Below are 25,363 nucleotides of genomic sequence, written 5' to 3' on the forward strand. Positions count from 1 at the left end.
AGAAAGGATGTAGCTTAGACGCGTGCGCGATAGAGGGGCAGTAGTAAGTTGCCTCAGGCGCAAAACCGCTTGTTATTACTAGATTTCCCGGAGTTTACCCAGTCAGACGCTGCCTAACAAAAGAAAACTGTAGAAGACACCTTACAGATCTTTGTCAATTCCACACAACTTCTGAGTATTGCAAGGCAATATTGGAGTCCATTACACAGTAATTTCTTATTTTCCACACATGATGGCTGTACTCTGAGGCGTGCTCCTGCTGTCGTTTCCCGAGCTCTGTCTTGATCAGTCATTCTTGGTCAACGACTCAACCGTCCATAACCTTCTCGGAGTTCTGACTTCCAATGCCAATGAAGGCCTAGAATCAACTTTCTTTTCCATGTGTCAAAATGTCCTCAATATTTCAAGCATCCTCTGATGCGTCACGTGCCGACTCAAGTGTCGACTCAAGTGTGGCAGAAAGTATCCAGAGCTTATACAGGAATGCATCTGGGACTACATCAAGTGGGAATCATGTGGATCGGACAGGTTCTCAACCCGAAATGGGACCACTGAGCCCAGGAGCTGGCCCTATCACTAGATTAGGTGCAACAAGCTCGCATCTGCCAAATCTAGAAACTCGACAGCACTCAGTCCTCTTCTATCTCTCTCTGATTGAAGGGCGATGCAGGACACAGGCTGCACGTATTCTCAACGAGGGTCGTCACCCTGTCGACCAATTGCCAGAAAATGACCCGGAGGTTCGTGCTCTTGCTCGGCAGCTTTTCGCGGAAATGTCCAGCGAACTTCACAAGGCTGGCATACTCCCCGATGAATTTGCAGGAAGAGATCTCGAGGACCTCAGAGCACGATATCTAAACACTTTCGACGCCATTCTCCAAAACATTGCAACAAAAGAAACAACCCACCTTTACCAGCAGAGTACGTATAGTTCTATTGATAGATCTAACGTATTTGCGGTTAGCACAAGATCACCAACTGCCCTGGAGAAGAGACACCAATACGACAACTTAGCCATGGCTCCCAAATCCTTCCTTTACTCTCACATCCTGAGGGACGGTGGTGGCGAACGAATGCCGACTTCAATCTTCCAGACACAGTATGAGATCAAGTCCGTGATTGGCAGGGGAGGCTATGGTGCTGTCTACAGGGCAAAAAACCTTATTGATGAACAAGAGTATGCAGTGAAGAAGATTGTCATAAGTGGCAAGAAGGTCAAGCTGGCTGTCAGCAGTGATCAGCAGCACGCTTTGCTTATAGAGGCCCGCACTCTTTCAAAGCTGAACCATCAAAACATTGTACGTTATTACGGTGTCTGGGTTGAGACTCGCCCAGAGGAGCAGTCCAGGGATGATGAGACAGCATCTGGCCAGCCTTCAGAGTAAGTCTGCGTGCAGCTAAAATCTCTATAGTTACTTACAGTTTGGTAGATCTGCCGCTTCAGAGAGCTCGAATGGTTCACAGGATACATCTGCCCAATTGGAACCCTATGAGGAACCCATGCTCTCTGATATGGAGGGTTCGGATATTTTTGAAAGAGCCTTACCATCAACAAAGTCCGCGGGATATCCGGAGTCATCAGCACAAAGCAGCCAATCTACTGGAGCACAAAACGCTCTGATTAAGAGATCTCCATTCTTCAGAGGCCCTGATTCTGAATCCGAGTCTGAAAAGGATAAGGTTGTTCCACGATATATGCTGCCAAACCAAACTGCAAAGCCAAACCTAGATGCCGTTCTATTCATCAAGATGGATATCTATCCGATGACATTGGAGGATTTCTTGTGGCCAGAACAGATACGCGAAGGAGGTCCTATTGAGGTGCAACATTGCTTTCATACTCTGACAACCGTGCGTATCCTTTATGCTATCTTGGATGGAATCGACTACATTCACGATCTTGGAATCATTCATCGAGATCTCAAGCCGGGAAACATCCTCCTCTCTGTCCAGCAAGACCCAAAATCACCATCCGCAGGATCCATTAATATAAGCAGCTGCCCAGAATGCCCTAGTGGCCTTCATGGCAAACCAACCTTCATTACGCCTCATATTGGGGATTTTGGGTTGGTGGCCACGCATCTAGCAAAAATGAAGGAGGACTCACATGTCGGCTCCAAATTCTACTATCCACCTTCGACAGACGGTATAATTTGCCCCAAACTCGATGTGTACGGCCTGGGTGTTATTGCATTTGAGCTACTTTACAAATTCAGTACGAGATCAGAGCGAGTTAAGGTACTCGAGGAGCTGACCAAAGGTATATTCCCTGCCGATTTTGAACCTCATGAAATGGCAGCTGGAATCAAATTCATGACCAAGCACGATAGAGAAGAGCGATGGGACTGTGCTGCTGTCCGAAAGTGGCTTCAAGATATTAAGAAACGCCATGAGTCTGCGTATTAGTGGGAATGAGCGATGGGATTGTGCGGCTGTTCGGAACTGGCTTCGTGCCATTAAGAAACGCGATGGATTTCTCTACTGGAGGGTGAGCGACGAGAATGTGCTGCTGTTCAGCACTGGTTTCACGACATCAAGAGACACTGAGGGTTTCTCTACTGGGGGTTGAGCGACGGGATTGTGCTGCTGTTTAGAACTGGCTTCATATGACATCAAGGAACGCATGAGAGCTTCTCTACTGGGGTTTGAGCGATGGGATTGTATTTTACTAAGATACCCAGGCAGAAGTCACTGAGTGATCTTGCAGGTTATGATCACTCATTACGAAGAAGCAATTGAAAGAAACTGAAAATTATGCCCTCGTTGATCTCCAGCCATCCAACTTTCATAACCTCTGCACAAAAAATAACAGCTGCGAAAAAATAAAGAAAATAACGAAAAAATAGGTAGATCTGGATTAATGAGAGAAAACGAAAATGGGAAAAGAAATGAAAAACCACATCAGGTCTACGGAACCCCAAAAAAATATTAAAAAAGAAGTAGATAACGTCATGTACAGGATTTGAACCTGCGCGACCGAAGCCATGAGATGTCGAATACATTCAAGTCTCACCCATTAACCACTCTGGCAACATGACTGGTTTTGGATGGGAGATAATCCTTCTACTGAGAATACATAGGAACTAGCTAATCCCACCCCCTTCAAAATGAAACCCCTCCCCCACCCCTCAAAAAAACAACCACAAAACATACCTATGAATTCATTCTCCCGGGACACGAAATACACAGTTATATCGTCATGTACAGGATTCAAATCCTGCGCGATCGAAGCCATGATGTTTAGCCACCTCCACGTCCGGAAATTCCACGGTGGCTTCATAATCTACAATTCATAATTCATGATTCGCAAGAGCGTCATCAGTACGTGAGGATATCACCAGTTCTCGAGCGCGTCACCCAACTCAAGGAACTCCCCACACAGAGATAACGACTTGATCGCTCTCGGGACGAATCACAACTCAAAGGCATCTCCGGGTTTTGCCCGGTAGATACGCATCATTCACATATGGCACAGTCAGCTGTTGAACTGCTGTGTCGTGATCCTTTTCGGATCAATGTACCTGTGGTACTTATCGCCGAAGCATCCTCAGTAATCGATATGCGATATCCAATATGTCTTATGGAGGGGATCTGGTCTATGACGTCTGTAGGAAGTACCTAAGATATCGACCCCACCCCCCTTAGACTTGACACTCTACTACCTACGTACCTTAATATCAGGTGAAGTCGTCTGGCAGATCAACACACATGAAGCCACTCATGTCAGATCTCCCCGCAGTGCTACGACGAGGACATTCATTCATTGATTCCCCTCCCACGCGGTCCCAGCTCTGTGATCCACTGAGATGCCAGCGATCCTATTGCGATAAATGACTGACGTCTTTCATCCACAGGGCTCGATGCCTCATGACGTACAGAGAGCCTGTGGCATCCTGCCTCAACCTTTTATTGTAGGTATTTCCCTTCGCATGGGATATTTTTGTTTCGCTCTATTTTCTTAAGTCCCATCCTCATATTTTCCTCATATCATTTTTCTTCAAAATCATCTCGATTTTCTGGCTTTACAATGGCTCCAATGGCTACAACCCCAGGAGGGAGCTTCTACGAGAAGAACATAGGTCACGGCAATAATGCTACGATCTCGCAGAATATCTCTAACCCTGCTCGGGACCCCAAGAATTTCGCGGATCCAAGTGGTGAGACCATGAAAGCATTGGTCTGGATGGGGAAGAACAAAGTGGAAATTCGTGAGTTCTTGGAGCCTGCCTCACGTGTCGAAACCACCTAATAGTCATGCCAGAGGATGTGCCAAAGCCAAGATTGGTCGAGAGCAGGGACGTGATTTTAAAAGTCACGGGAAGCACGGTCTGCGGAAGCGATCTTCACTTGCTGCATGGGGCCATCGTCGAGTTAGAGAAGGGGGATATCCTTGGCCACGAGTTTTGCGGTGTCGTTGAGTCTATGGGCCCCAGTGTGACGGGCTTGAAAAAGGGTGACCGGGTCGTGGCCTCCTTCCAAATCGCTTGCGGTGATGTAGGTATACCTTTGGTCCCGTCCTTATCCTTGCAGCTGACAATATCAGTGTTACTATTGCAATAAGGGCTTGACGTCTATGTGTGAGAAGACGAATTCAGATCAACTGGCCTATGATATGTATGGAGGAAGAACCGCGGGAATATTTGGCTACAGCCATTTCACCGGTGGATTCGCTGGCGGACAGGCCGAGTATGTGAGAGTTCCCTACGGGGACGTGAACCTCCTCAAGCTTCCAGACAGTGTTCCGGATGAGAAGGGGTTGTATCTCTCGGATGTCATCGGCACCTCCTGGAACTGTGTAGTGGACACTGGAGTTGAGAAAGGAGATGTCGTAGCTATCTGGGGAGCCGGTAAGTTGTAGTCTCATCCATACATGACCTATAACTAACAGGAAGTTTAGGTCCTATCGGACAGATGGCCGCTGATTTCGCGTTTTTGAACGGAGCTTCTCGCGTTATCGCCATTGACTGTAACTGGAGATTGGATTACCTCAAGTCCAAGTACCCAAAGATCGAGACTATTGATTTCAGCGCCCTTCCGCGCGGCACTTCAGTTACAGCGAAGCTGAAGGAAATGGTGCCTAGAGGCCCTGACGTCGCCCTCGAGTGTGTTGCCGGGGAATATGCAAAGGGCTGGGCTCATTACTTTGAGCTCTTGCTCGGCATGGAGACGGACAGTTCGGAGATCATCAACGAGATGGTCACATCTGTCCGCAGTTATGGTCGCTGTGGCATAACTGGCGTCTACGTTGGCTATGTAAGCTATCTTCTCAATCCTTCACCGAATGCCATCTAACCTCAAACAGACGAACCATCTCAACATCGGCGCAATCAGTACGCATCCCTCTCCCCTTCTCTCCCCCCTTGAAGAGCCCTACTAACCAACCCCTCAAGTGGAGCGCGGTATACGATTAATCGGCAACGGCCAAGCGCCCGTCCAAAAGTACTGGGTAGATCTCCTGCGCATGGTCGAGGAAGGCAAGATCGACCCACTAAAGATGGTCACGCACCGCGTGAAGCTCGAAGAACTCGACCTGGTCTACTCCAAGTTCGAGAAGAAGGAAGACGGCATGCAGAAAGTCTACGTGCAGACTCGATTCTCGGCTCCTCCTTCAGCTGGTAGTCCTCCTCTGACTACGTGGCGGAAATAAGTAAGGGAAATAAATGGTGGATAGATAGATATAGGTAGGAATGGAAAGGAAACAAAAAGATGAAAATGAAATCAATCAATCAATGATGTATTATTATATTATATTATATATATAATACGATATGAACTTGCTTGCCATCGATACCTTATGTCCCTTACTATGAATGTGAAGTGAATCTATTATCCACTCCCTATCCTCCCTCCTCCCATCCATCCATCCATCCATCCATACCATATATTCCCCCCTCCCACCACAAACCCACAAGATTCATCAGGTTGTATAGTGTAGCGGTTAGCACGTGGGATTTTGATAATATCAAAATCAATGAAAAATTTCCCGAATCCCCGGTTCGAGCCCGGGTACGACCTCTTCGGTTTTTTTTTTTTTTTTTTTTTTGTTTGTTTTTGATTTCTTGGGAGGCGGGTTTGTTTGAGAAGATGGGTTTTTTCTTTTTCCTTTTTCTTTTCTTTTCCTTTTCTCCTTCAGTATTTGCTTGGGGGGAGACGAGTTGGAGGGGAGGGGACTTTTTGGGAAGGGGGGTTAAGCGAGGTAAGGTCGTGATTTGATTAGGGCTTGAGATTGGGGTATACATACCTAGTTATGTGAGGAAAGGAAGTGATGGATGAAAGTAATAATAGGGCTTGTAGATCGTCGGTACTCGAGATATATATATTTGTATAGTATTTTAAGATAAGGTAGTTTAGGTAAAGGTAGCTAGGATAGCAAAAGACTGCGCGTCTCTCCTCTTTCAAGCAAACTCCGTATTCGCAGCTCTCTCGCAAAGCTCCTTCAGCGTCGCCGCCGCCCATTCAAAGTCTGCCAATTCCAAGTATACCTGCCCACTCAACCTCGCCCACCACTGACCCTGGAAGAAGAAAATCGGGATGAACGTCTTGTATTCCGCGAGCAGTGTCCTCTGCATCCACTGCGAGGCCTGCATTCCGTATTGCGGGTCTATCGTGTTGGTACCGGGGATTTTCTCCTTGCTGGGCGTCAGCGGCAGGAGCACATTTACGAGACAGCAGTTGGTTAGAGTTTGGGTGCTGTTGTCGAGAACTTTCGTCCCTAGGATCTGGGCGACGAGCGATCCGGCTCGGCGTGTGAGGTCGGTGTTGTACTCCATGATGGCTTTTTCGCCGCCGCAGACTTGCTCGCGCCATTTGATGGCTTCGGGGACGACGACGAAGCTCGAGTTGTCGACAGTCCCGACGAACTCGAAATTGTTGACGAATTCGCTCTTGGAACTCACGTCGAGAGGATTGGGGGTTCCGGAGGAGGCACCCGGTCTTGGGACAAACCCGTGGGATGTGGGCAGCGAGGACCTGATGAGGGCTTGGTTTCTCTTAGGGACGTAGAGCACTGCGCAGCCGCGGGGAGCGAACAGCCACTTGTGGCAGTTGGATACGAAGAAGTCGGGATCCAGCGCCGTGAGGTCCAAGGGGATGTGGCCGATGGCGTGAGCAGCGTCGATGAGAGAAAGGATCCCTTCTTCGCGGCAGATGGCAGTGAGTTCTTTATATGGCACCGCTAGGCCTGGCATGGATGATACCGTATCGAATACGGCCACGCGGGGGAACTTGCGAGCCGCTCGGGAGGCTTTGATAGCCTTCTTGAACAAGGCGATCAGATCCGAGTCTTCGATGGGATATGTAATAGGGATCTCTCTCGGGCGAACGAGATCGTTGTTGGCTTCACATGTGTATATGATGGATTTCCCCGAAGCTCCATAGATGGTATTGAAGTAGAGGATCTCATCCTTGCCGTCTGGGTTCCAGACCAGGTTTCGGAGAACCACGTTGACTCCCGTTGTAGCATTGGGGACATAGACGACGGTGTCCACGGGAGCATTGAGGACTTTGGCAACAGCTTCACGGGACTCGTCGAGCAATTGCGGATAGGTGTAGCGGATGTACTGATCTGGCGCAGATTCGCAGAGGTCTAAGTAGTATCGTTGTTTGTCTCTAATAGCTCTTGGGTAGGTACCGAAAGATCCTAGAGATGGCGGGGAAGATTAGGGAAGAAAGCTCCTGCATGGGATTGATAGGAAAGACGGTACCATGATTGAAGTTTTTGTAAGCTGGGTCAAACAGGAAATGCTTCAGCATCTGTCTGCCAAATGGGGTGCGCTCATAGGATGTAGAGTCGCCTGCTATGGAGAGGTCTCCCATTTTGAGATTCAGGGGATCTGGCATTTGACAGGGCTGCAATTGATATGATGTTGAGGAGAACAAGATATGACCCCGCTCAAAGTCTCAGAAGCTCAGGATTTCAAGAGCTCAAAATCTCAAAGAGAAGAGACAGAACAACAAAGCGAAGATATAACCACACGAAAAGGAGAAGAGAAAGAATCAATGGCTCACCGTGAGTTACTGGAGTAAGGCAAGGGCGAGGATGTCAAAGAAAGGGCGGAGGTGTACAGAGGTATGACTGTACGAACTCCAAGATAAGCAAGGCTAGCGATACATCAGAGCCCCTCCTCTCTCGATTCATCAACTTCCCCCTCAAAAATAGAGTAATGTTAGCTATATTCGTATGCGGTGAGCCAGTTTCTACTGTACTATACCCTTTCTTAGTATAGTTAGATAGACACCCATTTCATGTTTGCAATCCAGACTCCAGAGCTGCTCATTCGCAAGTTCTCCGAGTCAGGGCGGGGCGGATAATGGCGGACGATGACTCGTACGGATAAATGTCGTATCTGAAGTCCTCTGCCTGGCAACTCTAAGAACAAACACCAATTGAACCAACTTACCGGCAATCCAGCCTGAAGCTGTGAGAGATGTCTCTGGCACAGTTATCACGTCTTCTCCCTCTTCCCGAGTCCGAGCTGCAACAGGTCCTTGACTACGCAGCGACGCTCTCCCCTCAGGATGCAGCGGATCATTTCAACAACCTCCTGGGCGAATCCGCACAATCCATAGAGTTCATCTCTTCCTTCAACTCACGCCGTCATGCCCCGGCATCGAAACCAGCATCGCAACAGACTACGCCGTCTGATTCAGGATCAGGAGTCCCCAAGAGCACAAGGGCGCCCAAGAAGAAGAAAGCTCCCATCCATACTCCCGCACCCCGCCAAATACAAGATACCTACGCCGCGCAAGGCACCGCATATATCAAGAAGGACGAAGATGACTACATATCCAAACGACCTACGCCTCCACGCTCCTCAACGCCCAGCAATGTCTCTGCCCTCGAACCTAAACCCGAAGCTACTCAAGCACCTGTCCCGCGGCCGCCTCCTTCCGCAGCAGGTTCTCTAATATCCGATTTCAAATCAAAAAGTAATTCTTCCTCCCGCAACGCATCACGGACCGCATCCCCCGCACCCTCTAAGACGAAGGTGAACATCACCGGTGGCACATCTATGCACGGCGCCTCGACCGTGCTCCAGGAGCTGGACGCTGCCATCCGCAGCTTAGAGATCAGCACCAACAGCACCCTGCTCGACAACGAACGGAGGAAATGCAATTGCATCGGCGCACGGCATCCCCTACTAGCTGCGGCGCCTAACTGTTTGAATTGCGGGAAGGTGATCTGTGTCAAGGAGGGGCTGGGGCCGTGCACATTCTGCGGGACGCCATTGCTGAGCGCTGTCGAGGTACAAGGCATGATCCGGGAGCTGCGGGAGGAGCGAGGCAGGGAGAAGATGGCGCTGGACGCCTCGAGCCATCGCCGGGCCGAGGTTTCCAAGAAGCCGCTTCCGTTCACGACGCCGCGGGGTGGAGAGACGACGCTGAGCCCCGCGGAGGCGAAGGCCAAGGAGCACCGGGACAAGCTGCTGGGGTTCCAGGCGCAGAATGCGAAGCGGACGACGGTCAGGGACGAGGCGGCGGATTTCGAGACGCCGATGACGGCGGGGGTGAACCTGTGGGCGAGCCCGGCGGAGAGGGCGAGGCAGCTGAAGAAGCAGCAGAGGGTGTTGGCGGAGCAGGAGTGGAACGCGAGGCCGGAGTATGAGAAGAGAAGGCAGGTGGTGAGTATTGACTTGGTCAAGGGGAAGGTGGTGAAGAGGATGGGGGCGGTTGAAAGACCGCAGCAACCACAGAGCGAGAGTGAGGACGAGGCTGAAGAGCTGCCCCAGAGTGACACGAGTGGGAATACGGGCGGGGGGACCTTCAGCCGCAACCCGCTGCTCGGAGGGCTGATCAAGCCCGTTTACGATAGTGGGAAGGGCAAACAGAGGGAGGAGGAGGGGCCGGTGGAAGGTAGAAAGAAAACAAAATGGCGGAGAGTACAGGATGACCTGGAAGATAATGAGGAAATCATCTTGGATGGTGGCATATATGGCGGTGACGCAGCTGGTAGCCGTCTAGGGGAATAGGGGAGTTACCCTTATAGTTAGAAGTATACATTTACAAGATACCCACAATGCTTTTAAACCATACCGAGGTGGATCTTGGAAGATACATAGGTAAGGTACGTTATAGAGTCCACATCTCTAATTTTGTCACGGGGGTCAGCTGCACATTTAGATACCTTATCCCTCAAGCTCACAAGACTTGATCATAGGAACAGCAGTATTCCCACTCCACAGGTCATTCATTAATCATAAACCTACAAAAACCCAAAACGCATCATACAGAAACCCAGCCTATCCATCCATCCATCCACGCACCCAAAATCATCCCATCTTCCTTCCCTCCATACGCATCACAATCCCCAAACAACGCTCACCTGTCCCCCACCTTCTCACACAACCCCCCTCCCATCATCCTACCTTACCTAATCGCTATCACTCCCCCGTCCGCGACTCCGACTCCTCGAATGATGTCTATGGTGATGATGATGACCATGATGATGACCATGTTCATAACCCCCACCTCCCGGCGGATACAAACCCGGCTGCTGTCCATACCCCCCACCTCCTCCTCCCTGATACTCATGCGAGTGCTTTTTCTCCTCCTTATGTTTCTTATGCCGATGTTCCAGCGCGTTCGCTCCGATCGCGCCCGCTACGCTGCCTACCAGCGTCCCGAGCAGACCACCGCCGACTTCGTGGGCGAGGAACCCGCCGCCCGCGCCCCCGAGTAGGGTTGCGCCGAGGCCGCGCTCGCCGTCTTGTCCCGGCCCGTCGAGTCCGGCATTGGGACCCGGCGGGTAGGAGGGTTGGGATTGCGGACCGCCGCGTGCATCGCCGTAAGGCTGCTGTTGTTGGGGGTAGGGCGAGTGCGAGGGTGAGGGACCGCTGCTGCCGTAGGAGGGCTGAGGCGGGTATTGGTGGGAGGGAGCGCTGCCGTAGGGGGCCTGTTGGGGAGGAGGAGCGGAACCGTAGGTGGGCTGTGGGGGGTAGGGAGATGGGTTTTGGGAGCCGTAGGCCGGCTGAGGAGGGTATTGCTGTTGGTTGTAGTGAGGTTGGTTGGGTTGGCCACCACCGCCGTAATAGTCTCTATTGGCCATGATTGCTGTATTGAATGATGCGCGACTGCAGCAGATGCGTGGAAATGAATGAAGGGTCTGATGGATCGTCCGAAGGAGAAGGACGAGTGGAAGAGATCGACGAAGACAAGGAAGAGAGAAAGAGAGGGGAAAGCAGGCCTCTTTATATAAATGGAGAGGATACTTATCCTGGGGAGCTGCCTAGGCTACTCAGTAGCAAGGTATTATTGACTGGCCCACGGGAAACAATGAATAATGATCGAGGGCTGACATCCGGCTTACACCGTAGCGGGGATCTTGTTGTCAGATGGCATCACGGCGGAGGCGATGGTGTTGGGGAGAGGTTGGAACATCCCAGGCCAGACGAATCCAGGGCAGTGTGTCTCGAGTCATTGGTTCCCCGCCGACTGGACCTTTTGCCCTTTACCGCGTGCTGGGAGGGTCCTTGATCATGCCCGGAGGAGGATAGGTGGTGTTGGTGGTGCTTTGCTTTGGAGAAGGCGGCTAAGATAGCCTGGATCCCAGCCTCTGCTGCTCGATTACCTTACCCGCTTCGCAGTGGCCATTCGGTCGTTCGTCTCTTGGAAGGTGAGGTTAATAATAAATAAGGTGGTGATGATCTTCCACTGGGGATTCCCGATAATCACGATAATGATAATGATAATGATACCTCCCTGGGTATTGTACACAGCACCGCCCCTGTAAGTGAAGGCTGGACTCTTGTCTCTCAGCCCCAGCCTCAGCCTCAGCCTCCACGCGTTTGCCTCTTCGCTTTTACGAAACAACTCCAACGCCACTGTGGTTTTGCCTCGGCAGCTTCTGGGGGAGAAACAGAATCCACTCTGCGTGTTGTTAGTCTTTGCTTGCTTCCGACTTCCGTTGTAATAATCGAATCGCCATTAGGTAAAAGGGAATGATCACGTGATTACCTTGGTCCGGTGTAAGGTACCGTACCGTGCCTACCTAGGTATCTGGGTAGATGCCCCCTCATCTTTATTAGAAGCAGAGAGAAAAGTTAGTATCATGATGGCTTGAGTCTATGAACAAGCTGAGAGGGAGTCAAAGTTGTAGGGATTTTGTTCAGTTGGCTAACGGCGCCAGTGTATTAACCTTTGATGTACGAAACGAAGGGTAGACAGAAAGTCTCTAGACGATCTATGCGTGCCGGACAATCCCCATTATGCAGAAGCCATGCCTCATAGTGCAGCAAACGTTCAAAAACCACTACATGCCAAGGTCCGGGACCCTAAAGTAAGCCCCTCCTTCGTCTCTGATCAATGAGGCCCTCTCCCAAACCGTACGCCTCGTATAAATCCCTTGGAAGTATGCCGTTCCGTCCCTCCAGCTCCTCTTGTTGCCTCCATAATTCCTCATCAAGCTCGCTCTCGTAATCCTCAACATACGGTGGCTGATAGTGGTAAGGCCTTGAGAGACGATCCAAGCGACGGAGACTGTATTCGCTACCAGAGCTGAGGGAACCTGAGGCTCCTGGTTCGTAATCTGGAATGCCAAGGGCGCCTGGTAGGAGCTGCGTTCCTCTATCCCCAAGACTACTAACCCCGCGATGCACTTCCGGTCCATATCGTAAAGAGGGGCTATGGTGGTGATCTAATGCTGGATCGTCCATCAAGCCTGATCTGCGACCAAGGGAAGACGGTCTTCGCTCAATGGGATTTTCATAGTAGGCGCCCCTGGGGATACCTCCTCCACCCCCTCCACCCCCTCCGCCGCCGCCGCCACCGAGATGGAGGCCACCTAGCCCTCCAAAGAGACCACCCGTCGAGCTAGGCCGATCACGAAGCAGAGTCGGATGATCAAGTCGAACGCGTCCCTCTCTTCCCCAGCCAAACTGCTCCCCATTCCTGCCACCGGAGTGGTTATGTTGGTTACTGAACGGCATTCTTCGATTCATATGTCCACAAGCACCATCACCGAAGCCTCCGTCCCGTCCGCCTCGCGCGTTTCTTCCACACAACCCGAGCCCATGGCGTGGGGCATTGAACGTATGGCGATGATTGAGATCGCCGCCAGAGTACATCCTTTCCGGATAGCAGCCAAAGGTGCTGTGGACGTGATGGGATCGATTTGGAATACAGAACAGGATTGTGTACACGTGACGTATGACAAGATGCGCCCAGATGATGTGCTTGATGTTACCTTACCCTTCAGAATAAAAATGAAGAGAGGACATAGCAATATAAGTATCCATGAGAAACAGAAATTCCCATCTCACCCACAAACAAGGAGCGGTGAACCTGAATGTGCAAGCAGCCAATCTATTATGAATTCAGTCGCAGGGTCTATTCTGATAGGAGCATTCTTGACAATGGGTGTAAAGGATGTTTGCTACTGAGAAAGGGGTACACAAACTGTATCCTGTCTGGTGTGCCTTCTCAGGAATAAGGTGGCGACACCGCATACTACATGCATGATATTCTTGTGTCTGGCAAATCCAGCCAAGGAAGTGCTACGTACAAGCACGGAGTGCCACCGATGCTCGTCGTTCAGATGCAAGGCTGCTCTCAATAAGTGGCAGCTGTCGGGATAGCAAACAACTGAAGCCACAAATATAATCCCTTCTCCCCGAACAACTAATCAGATAGGCAAGTTCAGATTTTGTGTCTCCTCCAGACAACAGACATGTCGCGGGGTATATTGACCGCAGCATCCTGTACCGGGCTGAGAAGACCCTAGGCTTTGGTTTGTCCCACCAGGAGATCAGATTCAGACCGGCTCTCCAAATCGCTGGATAACTCTCCTTTAATTGGAACAGACTGCACTGCCACTGGGCCTGCCCTGCCGCAACCGTACTCCCGGCACTCATGACACTCGGACAAGAGACGGGAGATGGGGCCACCGGTCAACACGTGACGTCCACCGAATGCAGGTGGGAGACTTCAAGGCCATAACACCCGTAATCCCCATGATACCCGTAATCCCCGTAATTCTAGTGATTCCCGTAATACCCATGCTTCTTTTCACACTTGATCTTGAAGCATCGCATCACAATGGCCAATATGAAGAAGTTGGACCCGACCTGCCGTTGCTATAGAGTATCCCGGCGCCCAGGAGCCATAACATCGCATGAGGAGGCCTGAGGCTCGAACTGTCGCGTGGCGCCTCAGTTCCTGCGCTGCCGCGCGAGGCAATAACGCTAAAGCGAGCACGCTAGTCTTCTTAGGGCTTCGCTCTGGGTCAGAAAGAGCTCTTGTACGCCGACCACTCTTTTTTTGAAAACTCGTCCCCACGACCTCTAAAGCAATCAAAACGACCTGAGCCTCCAATCTCTCTCAACACCCACGCCACGCGCAATATCAGACCATTCTCTGATCCTTTGAACCCTGACCGACACTCTTCGATATCGACCTCGAGCGTACTCCGCCCACATCGCGTTACTGTTGCCCAGCGCGACCTCTACATCCATTGTATCAGAACTCCTTCTGTTTGCACGTTCAGCCAGTTAGCGACGATTGATTATGCCTTCACACATGCCTTCAAGCTTTGCGTCAGCCGCCGCGGGTCAAGCTTCAGGTCGCGATGCTAGGAGCGGGAGGGGTGACGGACGCGGGAGCGGGGACTGGTGAGTTGCCCCCTTGGACCTTTCTCTCGAGGTGTCTGGTCTGCATTTCTTCGATCCCCTGAGCAGAGGAGCCTTGTGCCGGTGATCATATGCTGGCCGACTCGAGTTTTCTAGAGCGTCTTGTACACTCTGCGTGGCTGACCGCCACTTCTATTCGCTATTCGATCTTGAGGCTAACCGCGCATGAAGGGCACGCAACAGCAGACCCAATGGTACCGCGGTATTACAACTCGGCGGTGGACGTCGATCATCAGCAGCACCACACAGTTCGACATCGCAATCAGACGCAGCAAGCCCGGCACCTAGTTTGGAGGCACATGGGTCACAACATACGCAAAACCCCTTGGCCGAACATTCATCAGACAATCGATATTCTAAGGATCAGTTGCTAGACATCTACAAGGCGCATCAAAACTCAGAGGCACCAAATAAAGATGTTTCGAATTTGTTCGTCAATGGTTGGGACCCGGGACATTCAAACGGTACAAATGGACGTGGCTGGGGAAAGAGTAATGATGGAAGAGACACACACGGGCCACATGTATGCTGGGATAACACTGGCAGTGTTCCGCCGATCAGTCTGCAAGAGATGAGCGAGGCTGAGAAGACTGTTAGTAATCCAATACTTTCCTGCCAGTGCAGCACAGTGCTTACCTTCAACAGGCCTTTTCGGGAGATGTGAATTCGCCCCTAAGACCGCCACCACAGAACTCGAACAAAGACCCCAATACACCAGGACTGGCCAACGGCCGAAAGACATCAGTATCACATGGACAAAACGCAGGCGGATTCGGGCTTTCCTCGCCCGCATCCAGTCGACCGAGCACTCGCCGACAGCAAACCAGCGACTCCATGACTGGTCTTGGATCCCCCGCCCCCACTGGTAGGTTCTCTAGAGATGACCACTCTCCATTCGCTTCTCGAAAGACGCTTGATTTCAAGGATGGAGCCGATGAACGGGCTGAGGATTCGAAACCTGGCCTACCTCTCGGAAGCTTGATGCGTAGTAATACTGCTGGAAGTGCTCTAGGTAATGGGCCTGCATCTCCGTGGAACACTGCACCCACCAGTGCGACCATGGGGAACTTTGGTAGCTTTTCCCTGGCCAATCCGCCTACGCCTAGCGAAAAGAGGCCTGTTTTCGGGAGAGGGGAAAGTCGCCTTGCTCATCTCATGCCAAAAGAGAGCTCAGAGGATATGTCTTCAAAGGCTGCAGAGAGATCATGGCGATCTCGGCCACGTACGGATACAGATCCATTTGGCGATGACGTTCCCACTGGGAGTGCTGCTCTAGGTGGTGGCCAGGATACCAGCCCACCGCTGAACTCACAACGGAGGGCGCCCGGCCTGGACACACCAATCCGAGGAGCATCAAGTAGTGACTTTGGTATGTCGGACATGCCAGGTTTTCGCGACTCTCTTCAACGTGGGCAAAGCTACCAGACTCCGCAAGGACACCATGGTGAACATGAGCAACTCAGCCCTTCCGATACTAATCCCTACCGCAGCCCTCCCGAAGATAGGAATGGCCATGATGATGAGAGCTATGATGATGAATCTCTTCCACATAGCCGTCTACAAGGGTTAGGCGGTATTCCAGAACATGGGTCAAGTGCTCTTGGGGGTTTGTCGAGAGGTTTCTCTAATGCCGCATTTGATGGCAGTGATCGAAGCCAGACCTCAAGCGTTGGTGCAAATAAAGGGTTCTCCTCATTGACAGGGGGACTTCCCTCCCTTAGCGGATTGGGTGGCATCGGTGGGTGGCCGACCAGTGGGCATCCAATTGGGACACCCGACCGGGAGAGACCTGGCTACCCTGGTGCTTTTGGAAACTCCATCTTTGGATCTACGGGCGATCTTCAATCACCGGGTTTTGGCGCACTGGGCAGTATGTTCGGCCCAGCATCAGCTGGAAATATTTCGGCTGCTAGCACAATTGGTCGAGGCAGTAAACTAGGCTCCTTGTTTCCTGCCTCTATGCAAGCTCAGATGCAAAGCCATGAGACCGATAATCCAGCTGATGGAGATTTGAGGCAAGGGGGTGCCTTTGGCGCCATCGGCAGAAACCCATTTCCTTCTCGTGATACAGATAGTCCCATGCGAACTGGCAGAAATGCACTCGAAGATCTGTTTCCACCGTCCGACAATTCTCGAAGTCATGGCCCTTTCACCTCATCTCAGGTCAGCCAAGGACAAACAGCAACATCGATGCCGCATTCTGCTCAATCCGGTTACCAGCAGTCACAGGGATCATCAGACTCGACATCTAACCAGCTACCTACAGCACAGAACCGCCAGATGGTAATGCCAGATAGGATGAGATGGGTTTACTTGGATCCGCAAGGCCAAATGCAAGGCCCCTGGTCCGGTCTCGAAATGCATGACTGGTACAAAGCACAGTTCTTCACTCCAGATCTTTCTGTGAAGAAGGTCGAAGACGATAAATTTGAACCTCTCGGCGAGCTGATCCGTCGGATCGGCAACTCTCGAGAACCATTCCTGGTCCCTCAGATCGGAATTCCTCATGGTCCGCCAACCACACAGCCTGGGACGTCCTTTGCGACAGCTGCCACTGCTCCTGGGAGTGGCGCAGCTCAACCGGGAGTCGTTCAGCCTCCTTTTGCCGGCGCATTCCCCAGCTTTGGCACTACCTTGACTGCAGAGCAGCAAAACAACCTTGAAAGACGTAAGCAGGAAGAGCAATATCTTATGGCTCGCCAGAGAGAGTTCTTAGCCCAGCAGCAAGTTAACTTGAAACAACTCCAAATGAGTGGAATCCCAGCTTCTTTGCACCATCATTCAAGCGCACAAAGCCTGCAAAGTCAGCCTAGCTTTGGAAGTATGACATCTCCTATTGGAATGCCTCAGGTCCCAATTCCAGGCGTTTCTGGTTTCTTTGATGGTCCTCCCAGGCAGGTTCCAACCCAAGGAGTATCTGGAATCTCCAACGACTTCTATCCTCACGAGGAACTGAGCCGCCTTAGCTTGCAGGAACGCCAACAAGTCCTTACTGCAAACGGACAAGGATCTACCCATGCTCAGCAGATCAGCGCACTGTTTGGACAACATCCTGATGCCCAGCGAGAGGCGGTTGCCAGGTCGGAGCAGTTGCGCAACGACCCGCAAGGATTCAAGGCCCGCCTGCAGGAATTTGAGCAGCTCAGAGCACAGCACGATGCAGAGGAGGCTGCTGCTCAGTCTGCTGCTCAGTCTGCTGCTCAGCCTGCTGCTCAGTCTGCCAATGCGACAAGCGAGCCCATTGGCCCGCCGCAGCAACAACAGCAGCAGCAGCAGCAGCAGCAGCAACAACAACAGCAGCAGCAGCAGTCCCAGGAGCCAACTGAAGCTCGGAAGGAAGAGCAGCAGGCAGCGGAACCTCAGGAGCCTCTCTCCCTTACTCAACAGGTCCAGAAAGCTGCGTCAGCCAAGCAATCGCCTTCTGTTCCGCAGCCAGAGTCGCCATGGGCAAAGGTCAACCCCAATCTACCTATGCCATTTCCGGCTCCACAGTCAACCACTCCCCTCCCAGCTCCCACTGCTCAGCGTGGTCGTTCAAATTTGCCGGAGGCTTTGAATCAGGGGATTAGATCGCGTTCCGAGACGCCTGAGGTTGCAGTTGTGACCCCATCCATTGCACCTTGGGCAAAGGAGCCAACTGAGGCACCAAAGGGACCTTCTCTCAAAGAGATCCAAGAGGCTGAAGCAAAGAATGCTGCCAAGGCAGAGGAATTAGCTGCAGCTGCTCGTCGTGCTCAGCATGAACAGGAAATGAAGCTGCTAGCTAGTCAACCAGCCCCTCAGGCCCCCGGACTTCCAACTACTTCTACCTGGGGAAATCACCCTTCGCCAGCCACTCACACGAGCTCCCCATCACCATGGGCTGCTGCTGCTGCTGGTAAGGCTCCGGCCTCTAGCACTGCCGCGTCAAAGAAGACCCTAGCGGATATTCAACGTGAAGAGGAGTCTCGCAAGCAGAAACTTGCTGCCGCATCCGCTGCGACGCAACCTACCCATGTTGTCTCTGGTGGCAAGCGATACGCTGATCTTGCTAGCAAGGCCTCGGCGGCGGCCACTCCCGCAACTGGGGGTCCGTGGGCCACCGTTGGTGCTGGTGGAAAGGTCAAGATCCCCACTGGTCCAGCAGCTACGACTCCTCAAGCAGGTCGGGCTTCCGGCAACACGACAGTAGCTACCACCGCTGCTCGCGCTACACGTGCGGCTCCTGCCGTCCGCACTGTTACTACTGCCAGCGCCCCAACCGGCGCCACCACAGCGAAGGACGAGTTTAACAAATGGGCAAAGGGAACCTTGGCAAAGGGACTGAATTCCAACATCAATGGTAGGTACTAGGAAACGAGATGATGCTCACTTTTTCTAACGCTCTCTAGTTGACGAATTCCTTTCTATGATATCGAGCTTCCCTTCAGAGGCTATTGCCGACAGTGTTTATGCCAGCTCTCAGCTGATGGATGGTCGTCGTTTCGCCGAAGAATTCCTTCGACGTCGTAAGCTTGCCGAAAAGGGCATCATCGAGCCATCTAGCACCGGGTCTAGCGGATCCTTCTCCCCTGCTGGTGAGAAGGCCGGGTGGAGCGAGGTTGCGAAGAAGGGACCTCCAAAGGAGGACCCAACTGCCGGATTCAAGGTTGTTCCTAACAAGAAGAAGGGCAGGAAATGAAGGACTGTATGAATTTTGTATGATTAGACGTCGCAGCATACTGTCTGGCATAGCGTTTTTGCATTCGCGGGGAGTGCTGTCAGCCGGCGTCGTACTTGTAGCATGAACATGTAGCTATATCGCATAAATACTGTTAGAATACTCAATGCATTGTGTTTCTTCATTTCGACTGTAGATATACTGGAGAAGCGTGCCCTTGAATGCCTCCACCCACGTGCTTACAAATCAAGACGGACCTCGTCAAAATCGAGATTTTCCAAAAATCTGTGACTACGGGAGTGACAGCTGCAAAACGTATTGACTTTCAGCGAAATGGCTGAGCATAGAGATATCCTGGGCGGTCAAACGCTTGACAGTATACTCTTTGATCTGGAATCTTTAAAGCAGCACTCCGAGATCTCAGGCGTTATTACTTCATACCTGGAAGGCGACTATCGGGCAATCCTCCAAAGCCCTACCTCGCAAACCCTATTCAAAAAGCTCTCGCAGACTATTCTTCTCCCGCGCCAAGAGCAAGATGCGGCACTCCAAGATTCAAATTTTGGCAGCGATGAGGGTACCGTGCTCGTTCTCATTACTGGACTTGCCGCTCTCAATGCTTTCCTCCAGGCCAACGTGACCGGGCCACCTGTTGACCTGGCGAATGTCTTTCCGGCGGATGAAAACACGGCCTCGTTCAGGGAGCAGTGTTTCAAGAGCTTGGATGTCGATGGTGTCTCTGTCTATCAGTTCATCCCCCGCGTGGAGCTCTTCTGCCTTGCGCGGATGATCTTCACAGTGTACTTTCCCCGGCTCAGTACCAGTGGCACGTTCAGAGACTGTAAGTGGATGCGTGTCAGAATCAACGCGTACCATCAACGCTTGCTATCAGGGGTGTCCTTTGGGCGGCTGAGTGATTCAACTATGCTACAGGATGTGATTGAGAAGGATCTAAGAGACCTGGAGCAGGATATCTTGGGGCCAGAGTCGCGATTCTCGACGGAGGCAAGGGTCCAGTTCTTGCTCGAGAAAGCTCAGATCTATATTATGCAGGGCTTGGATTTGAAGGCACGGGAAAATGTCAATTTGGCTAAGACCGTGTCTGGATTCAGCTATGCCTTGTCTGGAGCTCTGGGAAAGCGGACGAAATTCCAGCAGACTGACATTTCTCAACTCGTCGTCTTTGCAAGGAGCAAAGAGACTGATGAGGATCAAACTGAGGATTTATCTGGAAAGCTGGCTGAGAGTAGCCTTTCTAACGGCAAGCAAGATAATCAAGCGCCAAGTGGAAGTGGCCCCAAGGCGTTGGATCTAGATGACGATACGCTCCTCGAGTCAATTCAGTTTGCAAAGCCAGCATCTGACAAAGTGGATAATTCAAAACTTCCTCCTGAGCTGGCTAATCTCGCCCCAGATGAGCAACCACAGCTTAAACCTTTGGATCAGATCACGTTACTCACGGAAGCAACTCTCAAAGACACGCTTTCACCCCTGGACAAACTGAACAGCGAGGAAATCCTGCCCTATGCCGTCCGTGTGCTTACGGACAAGCCTACGAACTGGCAAATCTACACGCAAGCTTTGTTAGTGCGAAGCAGGATCGAATCCCATCGGTCAAGGACCCAGGAAAGAAGTGTTCTTCAACTTCAGGTCATTGTCGACCAGATCATTGCCGACACCCAAGAAGAGGCATCATCCGCACCGGATGGAGTCCCGGAAATCAAGGTCACTCAGTTCCTTCCTCGAGCAAAACCTGAGGAGTCCGCACCTGTATCCGAACGCTTGAAGTACGTCTTCCAACTCAACACGCCAACGCGCTGGGAGTTGGAGACCGAGCTGGCATTTGCATGGAGCAGTGCTGGGAGTCTAGTAAGTGCTCTTGAGATCTTCAAACGGCTACGGCTGTGGGCAGAGGTAGCACTCTGCTACCACTCCGTCGGGCAAGAAGACAAAGCTCGCCGGATCGTTCGCAGGCAGCTGTACTATTCCTCGAAGGGAGAGGAGATGGACAAGTACGACATCGATGCGGATGCGGTCGTGACCGAAGACTGGACTGGCGAGATCCGCTCCCCGCCGCCGCCTCACTCCCCTCGATTATGGTGCATCCTGGGCGACCTAGACCAAGACCCCACGTGCTGGGAGCGGGCCTGGGAGATCTCCAACCATCGCTATGCGCGAGCGCAGCGCACGCTCGGTGAGTACTACACGCGCCAGGGCGATCTCGATGCAGCGCGCGAAGCGTACATGAAAGCCACGGTCGTCAACCGGCAGAACAGCGACACCTGGTCCCGCCTGGGCGACATCGACCTCCGCGTCGGCAACTGGGACGGCGCCATCATCGCCTTCCAGCAATCCATCATGATCGACGACACCGACGCCCAGACGTACAACAACCTAGGCTCGGCCCTGATCTCCAAGCACGCCGAGGTAGTCTCCCTCCAGAAAGCCGCTGCGCAAGACCGCCTCCCGACGTCCAACGCCAACGACGACGACGACGACGACGATGGCGGCGAGATCACCGACCTCCCCGCAGCCCCGCCACAATCCCCACGGGACATCCTGCGCCAGGCTCTCGCGGCCTACAAGCGCGGCGCCACGCTCGCCCACGACAACTGGAAGATCTGGGACAACGTGATCACGGTCGCAGGCCGCATGTCTCCCCCTGCCTTCCCCGAACTCCTCATGGGCATGCGGGCCGTGCTCCGGATCCGCGGGCCCGCGATCGGCGAGCGCGCCATCGACGCCGCCGTGCTGCGGGCGCTGATCTCAGAAGTCACCTCTGGCGAGCGGCCGACGAACCGCAACCCAGCGGAGAACCAGCCGGGGAGCGCGTACATGCCGCCGCGCGGCAGCCTGGCGCGGGCCACGCTGGAGATGGTGGAGCGCGAGGTGGTGCCGCTGATCACGGAGCGGGCGGAGCTGTGGGCGCTGGTGGAGCGGCTGGCGATGTGGCGGCGGGACTACGAGGGGGCGCTGGGGAGCGCGGAGCGGGCGTGGCGGGTGGCGAGCCAGGGGGCGGGGTGGTTGGAGGAAGTAGAGGCGTGGCGCGGGGTGGTGACGGCGACGGATGCGTTGGTCAGCGCGTTGGAGAACTACGGACCGCAGGAGAGAGCGGATGGGAGCGGACAGGAGGTCGAGAAGGCATGGCGGGTCAAGGCGCGGAATGCGGTGAGGAGTATCATGAGCAAGGCGAGGGATGTGTGGGAGGGGACCGAGGAGTGGGAGTTGTTGCAGCAGAGGCTGGAAGAGTTGAAGGGCTCATAGATAGATATCTAAGCATATACCTATATCAAAATCAAATCAAATCAAGTCTAGTCTTCAAAAAGAAAGAAAGGGGGGGGCTAGATATCTACATATATATATAGACAAGGTGACGAGTAGGTAATCGATAGACATATATATATACCTATCTATATACGACCACCTCCCCCAACCTCTAATCCTCAAATATACCTTAAGCCCGCTCCTTCAGATATCTACCTACCTATCTATATACGACCACCTCCCCCAACCTCTAATCCTCAAATATACCTTAAGCCCGCTCCTTCAGATATCTACCTACCTACCTACTTATCTAAAATCGATACCTTTCAATAGATAGATCGATAAAAAACCAAGCCAGGCAACAGGCTCGGCTCGCTGCGCATCTGGCCAAAAAAAAAAAAAAGAGCAGCCGCGCTGTCAAGAGAATCAAGAAAGATATCAATCATATTCATTTAATTTCAACAACGAAAAAACGCCTAGAACACCCCCCCCCCCACCACCACATACATTCCTCATTCCTCCTAAAGATCTACATAGAAACGAGCTCTGGGGGAAAACGAGGGTACAGAAGTTTTGCGCAAAACGGATTTTTCTTGTTTGTTTTTTGTTTTGTTTTTTTTTTAAGAAAAGGGGGCATTATTGGGGATTGGCTGCTTGGATGGTGCTTGGGGAGGAAGAACCGAACATGCTCCTTACGAGTTCGCCGCCGCGGACTGCGAGGATGGATAGGAGTGTATCGCTTAACTGTTAGATGGAAATGTGGATATTAGCATATCGACTCGACAAATTTAAGAAGTAGTTTTATTTTATTTTTTTTTAAGGGAAAGGGAAGAAGGGGGGGGGGGAGAAGGCTTACACCGTGCGTCGCCTCATTGCAACCCTGTAGCCAAACGCCAGCTTGACTTCCATCAACCTTGTCTCCATCATACAAAACTTGATAATTCCTCGCGACGGGTAATCTCTCTCCGTGTGCCTGGTCGGGAGGTAATAGGGTTTTCAGATCTGAGAGGATCTCCTCGTGCACGTTCCTCTGGTAGCCCGTAGCGGTGAAGACGTAGTCGACCTCGAGATCTTCAGCAGCCTCGTCCGTCATCGTCGTCTTTTCCTCCCGACGCTGCTTGCCGTCCGGTAGGCCCAGTCTGAGCACCACGCCCGAGGTGGAGGTTTGGGATGCGGATACCACGGTGCGGTTGGTGATGATGCGGGCGCGCCATTGCGTCTCGTCCGGGTTCGCGAGCCGTTGCATGTACAGCTTCTCGTACAGATGCTCGAGGAGCTCGAGCCGCACGACGCCGTAGTTGGTGCCGCGATCCAGGGCGATGGCGAGGGCGCGTTCGGACGGCGTCTGGTTGTAGACGCCGTCGACGCGGTCGGGATTGAAGATCTCGTTCACGCTGGGGATTGGATGGCTCGTCAGCTTTTGTATATCCCGTGCAGGAAGGAATATCTCGGGTCCACACGTGACGGGGTCAGGGGGGAAAAAAGGGGGGGAGGGCATTCTCACAATGGACTATCATCACTTGGTCTCAAGCTGGGGCCCTTGATAATGAGCCGTACTTGGGCATCTGGGAATCGAGACCAGATATCATTGAAGATCTCGGCGGCGCTCTGTCCCGCTCCAATGACGGCAAACTTTAACGGCCTGCCCGCTTCTCTCTCCTGAATGCCGCCAATAGCGTTGGCGAACTGGCTGGAATGATGAACGTGCTTCAGGCCTTGAAGAGCGGGAGGGATGACTGGACGCCCCCCAACAGCAATCACCACATGCCTCGCTCTCCGCGTCATCACCTCTCCAAGCTGATCCCGCCCCTCGACCACAAAACTCGTGACCTTCCCATCCGCGCTCTTCTCGCCCGCCCTCACACTGCCCACCTCGACACCATACCTCACGTTGCCCTCGCGCTCGAAGTGGGCCGCGCACCAGCGCAGGTAATCCTCATACTCGGCTCTCGTGGGCAGGAAGGTGCCGAGGTTGATGAAGTGGTTCAGGCGGCCCTGGCGGAAGAGGTAGTTCAGGAAGGTGAAGTGCGACGTCGGGTCCCGCGGCGTGGCCAGGTCTTTCAGGAACGAGATCTGCATCTTGGCCCCCGGCAGCTGCATCCCCGCGTGCCAGGCAAACCGCGTCTGCTTCTCGAGGAAGAGGACGCGCGGACGGTGAGCCGCGGGGGACGCCTGGTAGGCATCGTGCAGGGCGATGGCGATGGCTAGTGAGGCGGGGCCGAATCCCACGCAGACCAGATCAAGGAGCTCTTCTGGAGAGGAGGAGAGATCGGGGATGCTGGGAACGGTGTGGCCATTACCGTTGGGGAGGAGTTGCGGTTCAGCCTCAGCAGAGGAGGAGGAGAGGGCGGGGACGGTGGGGACGGTGTGGCCATTGCCATTGGGGAGTTGTGGTTCAGCCTCAGCAGAGGAGGGCTGAACATGATTAACCCCATTCACCTCCCCGTTGGGTATAGAGGCGATCTCATCCAGGCCATTGGCGTTGCTCTCAAGAGCTGCTGCTGGAGGCGGAGGAGTGATGGCTGAGGGTGTCATCGTTGACTTCTTGAAGAAGACGGAACTCCGAATCCAGACAGGTAACGTGACCAATCAGGTGAGGCAAGGCAGGCTCTTGAAGGAGAGAGGCAGCAGCTAACCTTGACCGCTCCGAATCTTCAGAAGCAGAGAAAACTCGCACAACACCGGCGAGAGGAGAGGAGAGGAGATGAGATGAGAGAAGAGACAGAGGAGGATAGAGGCAGTAAAGACAAGAGCAAAGTCAAATCAAAAGTCAAAGCAAAAAAGCACCGAAGACCAAGTAAGTGGTTCTCTTCGTTCTCTTATATATATATGCTTTTGT

The 25,363-nt window shown here is 52.6% G+C and overlaps 9 protein-coding genes across 9 annotated transcripts; 5 read left to right on the top strand and 4 right to left on the bottom strand.

Annotated features, from left to right (window-relative positions):
- Window positions 1–223: 223 nt before the first annotated feature.
- On the top strand, window positions 224–2,760 carry M430DRAFT_42739 (hypothetical protein). The gene is made up of 2 exons (XM_024867577.1): window positions 224–1,381; window positions 1,431–2,760. The coding sequence occupies exons 1-2, from the start codon at window positions 390–392 to the stop codon at window positions 2,404–2,406; spliced, it is 1,968 nt and encodes a 655-aa protein (XP_024720257.1). The 5' UTR covers window positions 224–389; the 3' UTR covers window positions 2,407–2,760.
- A 1,213-nt stretch (window positions 2,761–3,973) lies between these two features.
- M430DRAFT_42740 (hypothetical protein) lies at window positions 3,974–5,647 on the top strand (the record flags this gene model as incomplete). The annotated part of the gene is made up of 6 exons (XM_024867578.1): window positions 3,974–4,208; window positions 4,262–4,494; window positions 4,544–4,847; window positions 4,898–5,253; window positions 5,303–5,330; window positions 5,391–5,647. Exons 1-6 carry the CDS (start codon window positions 4,028–4,030, stop codon window positions 5,645–5,647), a joined length of 1,359 nt encoding a protein of 452 aa, XP_024720258.1. The 5' UTR covers window positions 3,974–4,027.
- Window positions 5,648–6,395: 748 nt separating this feature from the next.
- On the bottom strand, window positions 6,396–7,815 carry M430DRAFT_51099 (hypothetical protein; the record flags this gene model as incomplete). The annotated part of the gene is made up of 2 exons (XM_024868188.1): window positions 6,396–7,639; window positions 7,704–7,815. 2 exons carry the CDS (start codon window positions 7,813–7,815, stop codon window positions 6,396–6,398), a joined length of 1,356 nt encoding a protein of 451 aa, XP_024720259.1.
- A 496-nt stretch (window positions 7,816–8,311) lies between these two features.
- On the top strand, window positions 8,312–10,034 carry M430DRAFT_35428 (hypothetical protein). Its single transcript, XM_024866739.1, has one exon. It carries the CDS (start codon window positions 8,427–8,429, stop codon window positions 9,966–9,968), a length of 1,542 nt encoding a protein of 513 aa, XP_024720260.1. The 5' UTR covers window positions 8,312–8,426; the 3' UTR covers window positions 9,969–10,034.
- Window positions 10,035–10,369: 335 nt separating this feature from the next.
- M430DRAFT_28500 (hypothetical protein) lies at window positions 10,370–11,044 on the bottom strand (the record flags this gene model as incomplete). The annotated part of the gene is made up of 1 exon (XM_024865796.1): window positions 10,370–11,044. One exon carries the CDS (start codon window positions 11,042–11,044, stop codon window positions 10,370–10,372), a length of 675 nt encoding a protein of 224 aa, XP_024720261.1.
- A 1,069-nt stretch (window positions 11,045–12,113) lies between these two features.
- On the bottom strand, window positions 12,114–13,083 carry M430DRAFT_35430 (hypothetical protein). Its single transcript, XM_024866740.1, has one exon. The coding sequence runs from the start codon at window positions 13,059–13,061 to the stop codon at window positions 12,270–12,272; it is 792 nt and encodes a 263-aa protein (XP_024720262.1). The 5' UTR covers window positions 13,062–13,083; the 3' UTR covers window positions 12,114–12,269.
- Window positions 13,084–14,511: 1,428 nt separating this feature from the next.
- Window positions 14,512–19,281, top strand: M430DRAFT_51103 (hypothetical protein; the record flags this gene model as incomplete). Its single annotated transcript, XM_024868189.1, has 4 exons — window positions 14,512–14,603; window positions 14,793–15,213; window positions 15,267–18,942; window positions 18,992–19,281. 4 exons carry the CDS (start codon window positions 14,512–14,514, stop codon window positions 19,279–19,281), a joined length of 4,479 nt encoding a protein of 1,492 aa, XP_024720263.1.
- Window positions 19,282–20,246: 965 nt separating this feature from the next.
- On the top strand, window positions 20,247–22,639 carry M430DRAFT_35432 (hypothetical protein). Its single transcript, XM_024866741.1, has one exon. It carries the CDS (start codon window positions 20,308–20,310, stop codon window positions 22,522–22,524), a length of 2,217 nt encoding a protein of 738 aa, XP_024720264.1. The 5' UTR covers window positions 20,247–20,307; the 3' UTR covers window positions 22,525–22,639.
- A 383-nt stretch (window positions 22,640–23,022) lies between these two features.
- On the bottom strand, window positions 23,023–25,363 carry M430DRAFT_141112 (hypothetical protein). The gene is made up of 3 exons (XM_024862694.1): window positions 24,029–25,363; window positions 23,381–23,918; window positions 23,023–23,268 (listed from the first exon to the last, which is right to left on the bottom strand). Exons 1-3 carry the CDS (start codon window positions 25,057–25,059, stop codon window positions 23,161–23,163), a joined length of 1,677 nt encoding a protein of 558 aa, XP_024720265.1. The 5' UTR covers window positions 25,060–25,363; the 3' UTR covers window positions 23,023–23,160.

This window comes from Amorphotheca resinae (assembly GCF_003019875.1).
Source record: "Amorphotheca resinae ATCC 22711 unplaced genomic scaffold M430scaffold_7, whole genome shotgun sequence".
Lineage (NCBI taxonomy): Eukaryota > Fungi > Ascomycota > Leotiomycetes > Helotiales > Amorphothecaceae > Amorphotheca > Amorphotheca resinae.

Coding starts and splice junctions, on each gene's coding strand:
- M430DRAFT_42739 (XM_024867577.1), top strand. CDS start 390: ATGTCCTCAATATTTCAAGCATCCTCTGATGCGTCACGTGCCGACTCA. Junction 1,382..1,430: donor GCATCTGGCCAGCCTTCAGA/GTAAGTCTGCGT, acceptor ACAGTTTGGTAG/ATCTGCCGCTTCAGAGAGCT.
- M430DRAFT_35428 (XM_024866739.1), top strand. CDS start 8,427: ATGTCTCTGGCACAGTTATCACGTCTTCTCCCTCTTCCCGAGTCCGAG.
- M430DRAFT_35430 (XM_024866740.1), bottom strand. CDS start 13,061: ATGTACTCTGGCGGCGATCTCAATCATCGCCATACGTTCAATGCCCCA.
- M430DRAFT_35432 (XM_024866741.1), top strand. CDS start 20,308: ATGCAGGGCTTGGATTTGAAGGCACGGGAAAATGTCAATTTGGCTAAG.
- M430DRAFT_141112 (XM_024862694.1), bottom strand. CDS start 25,059: ATGACACCCTCAGCCATCACTCCTCCGCCTCCAGCAGCAGCTCTTGAG. Junction 23,919..24,028: donor CCAAGTGATGATAGTCCATT/GTGAGAATGCCC, acceptor TCCAATCCCCAG/CGTGAACGAGATCTTCAATC. Junction 23,269..23,380: donor GCAATGAGGCGACGCACGGT/GTAAGCCTTCTC, acceptor TCCATCTAACAG/TTAAGCGATACACTCCTATC.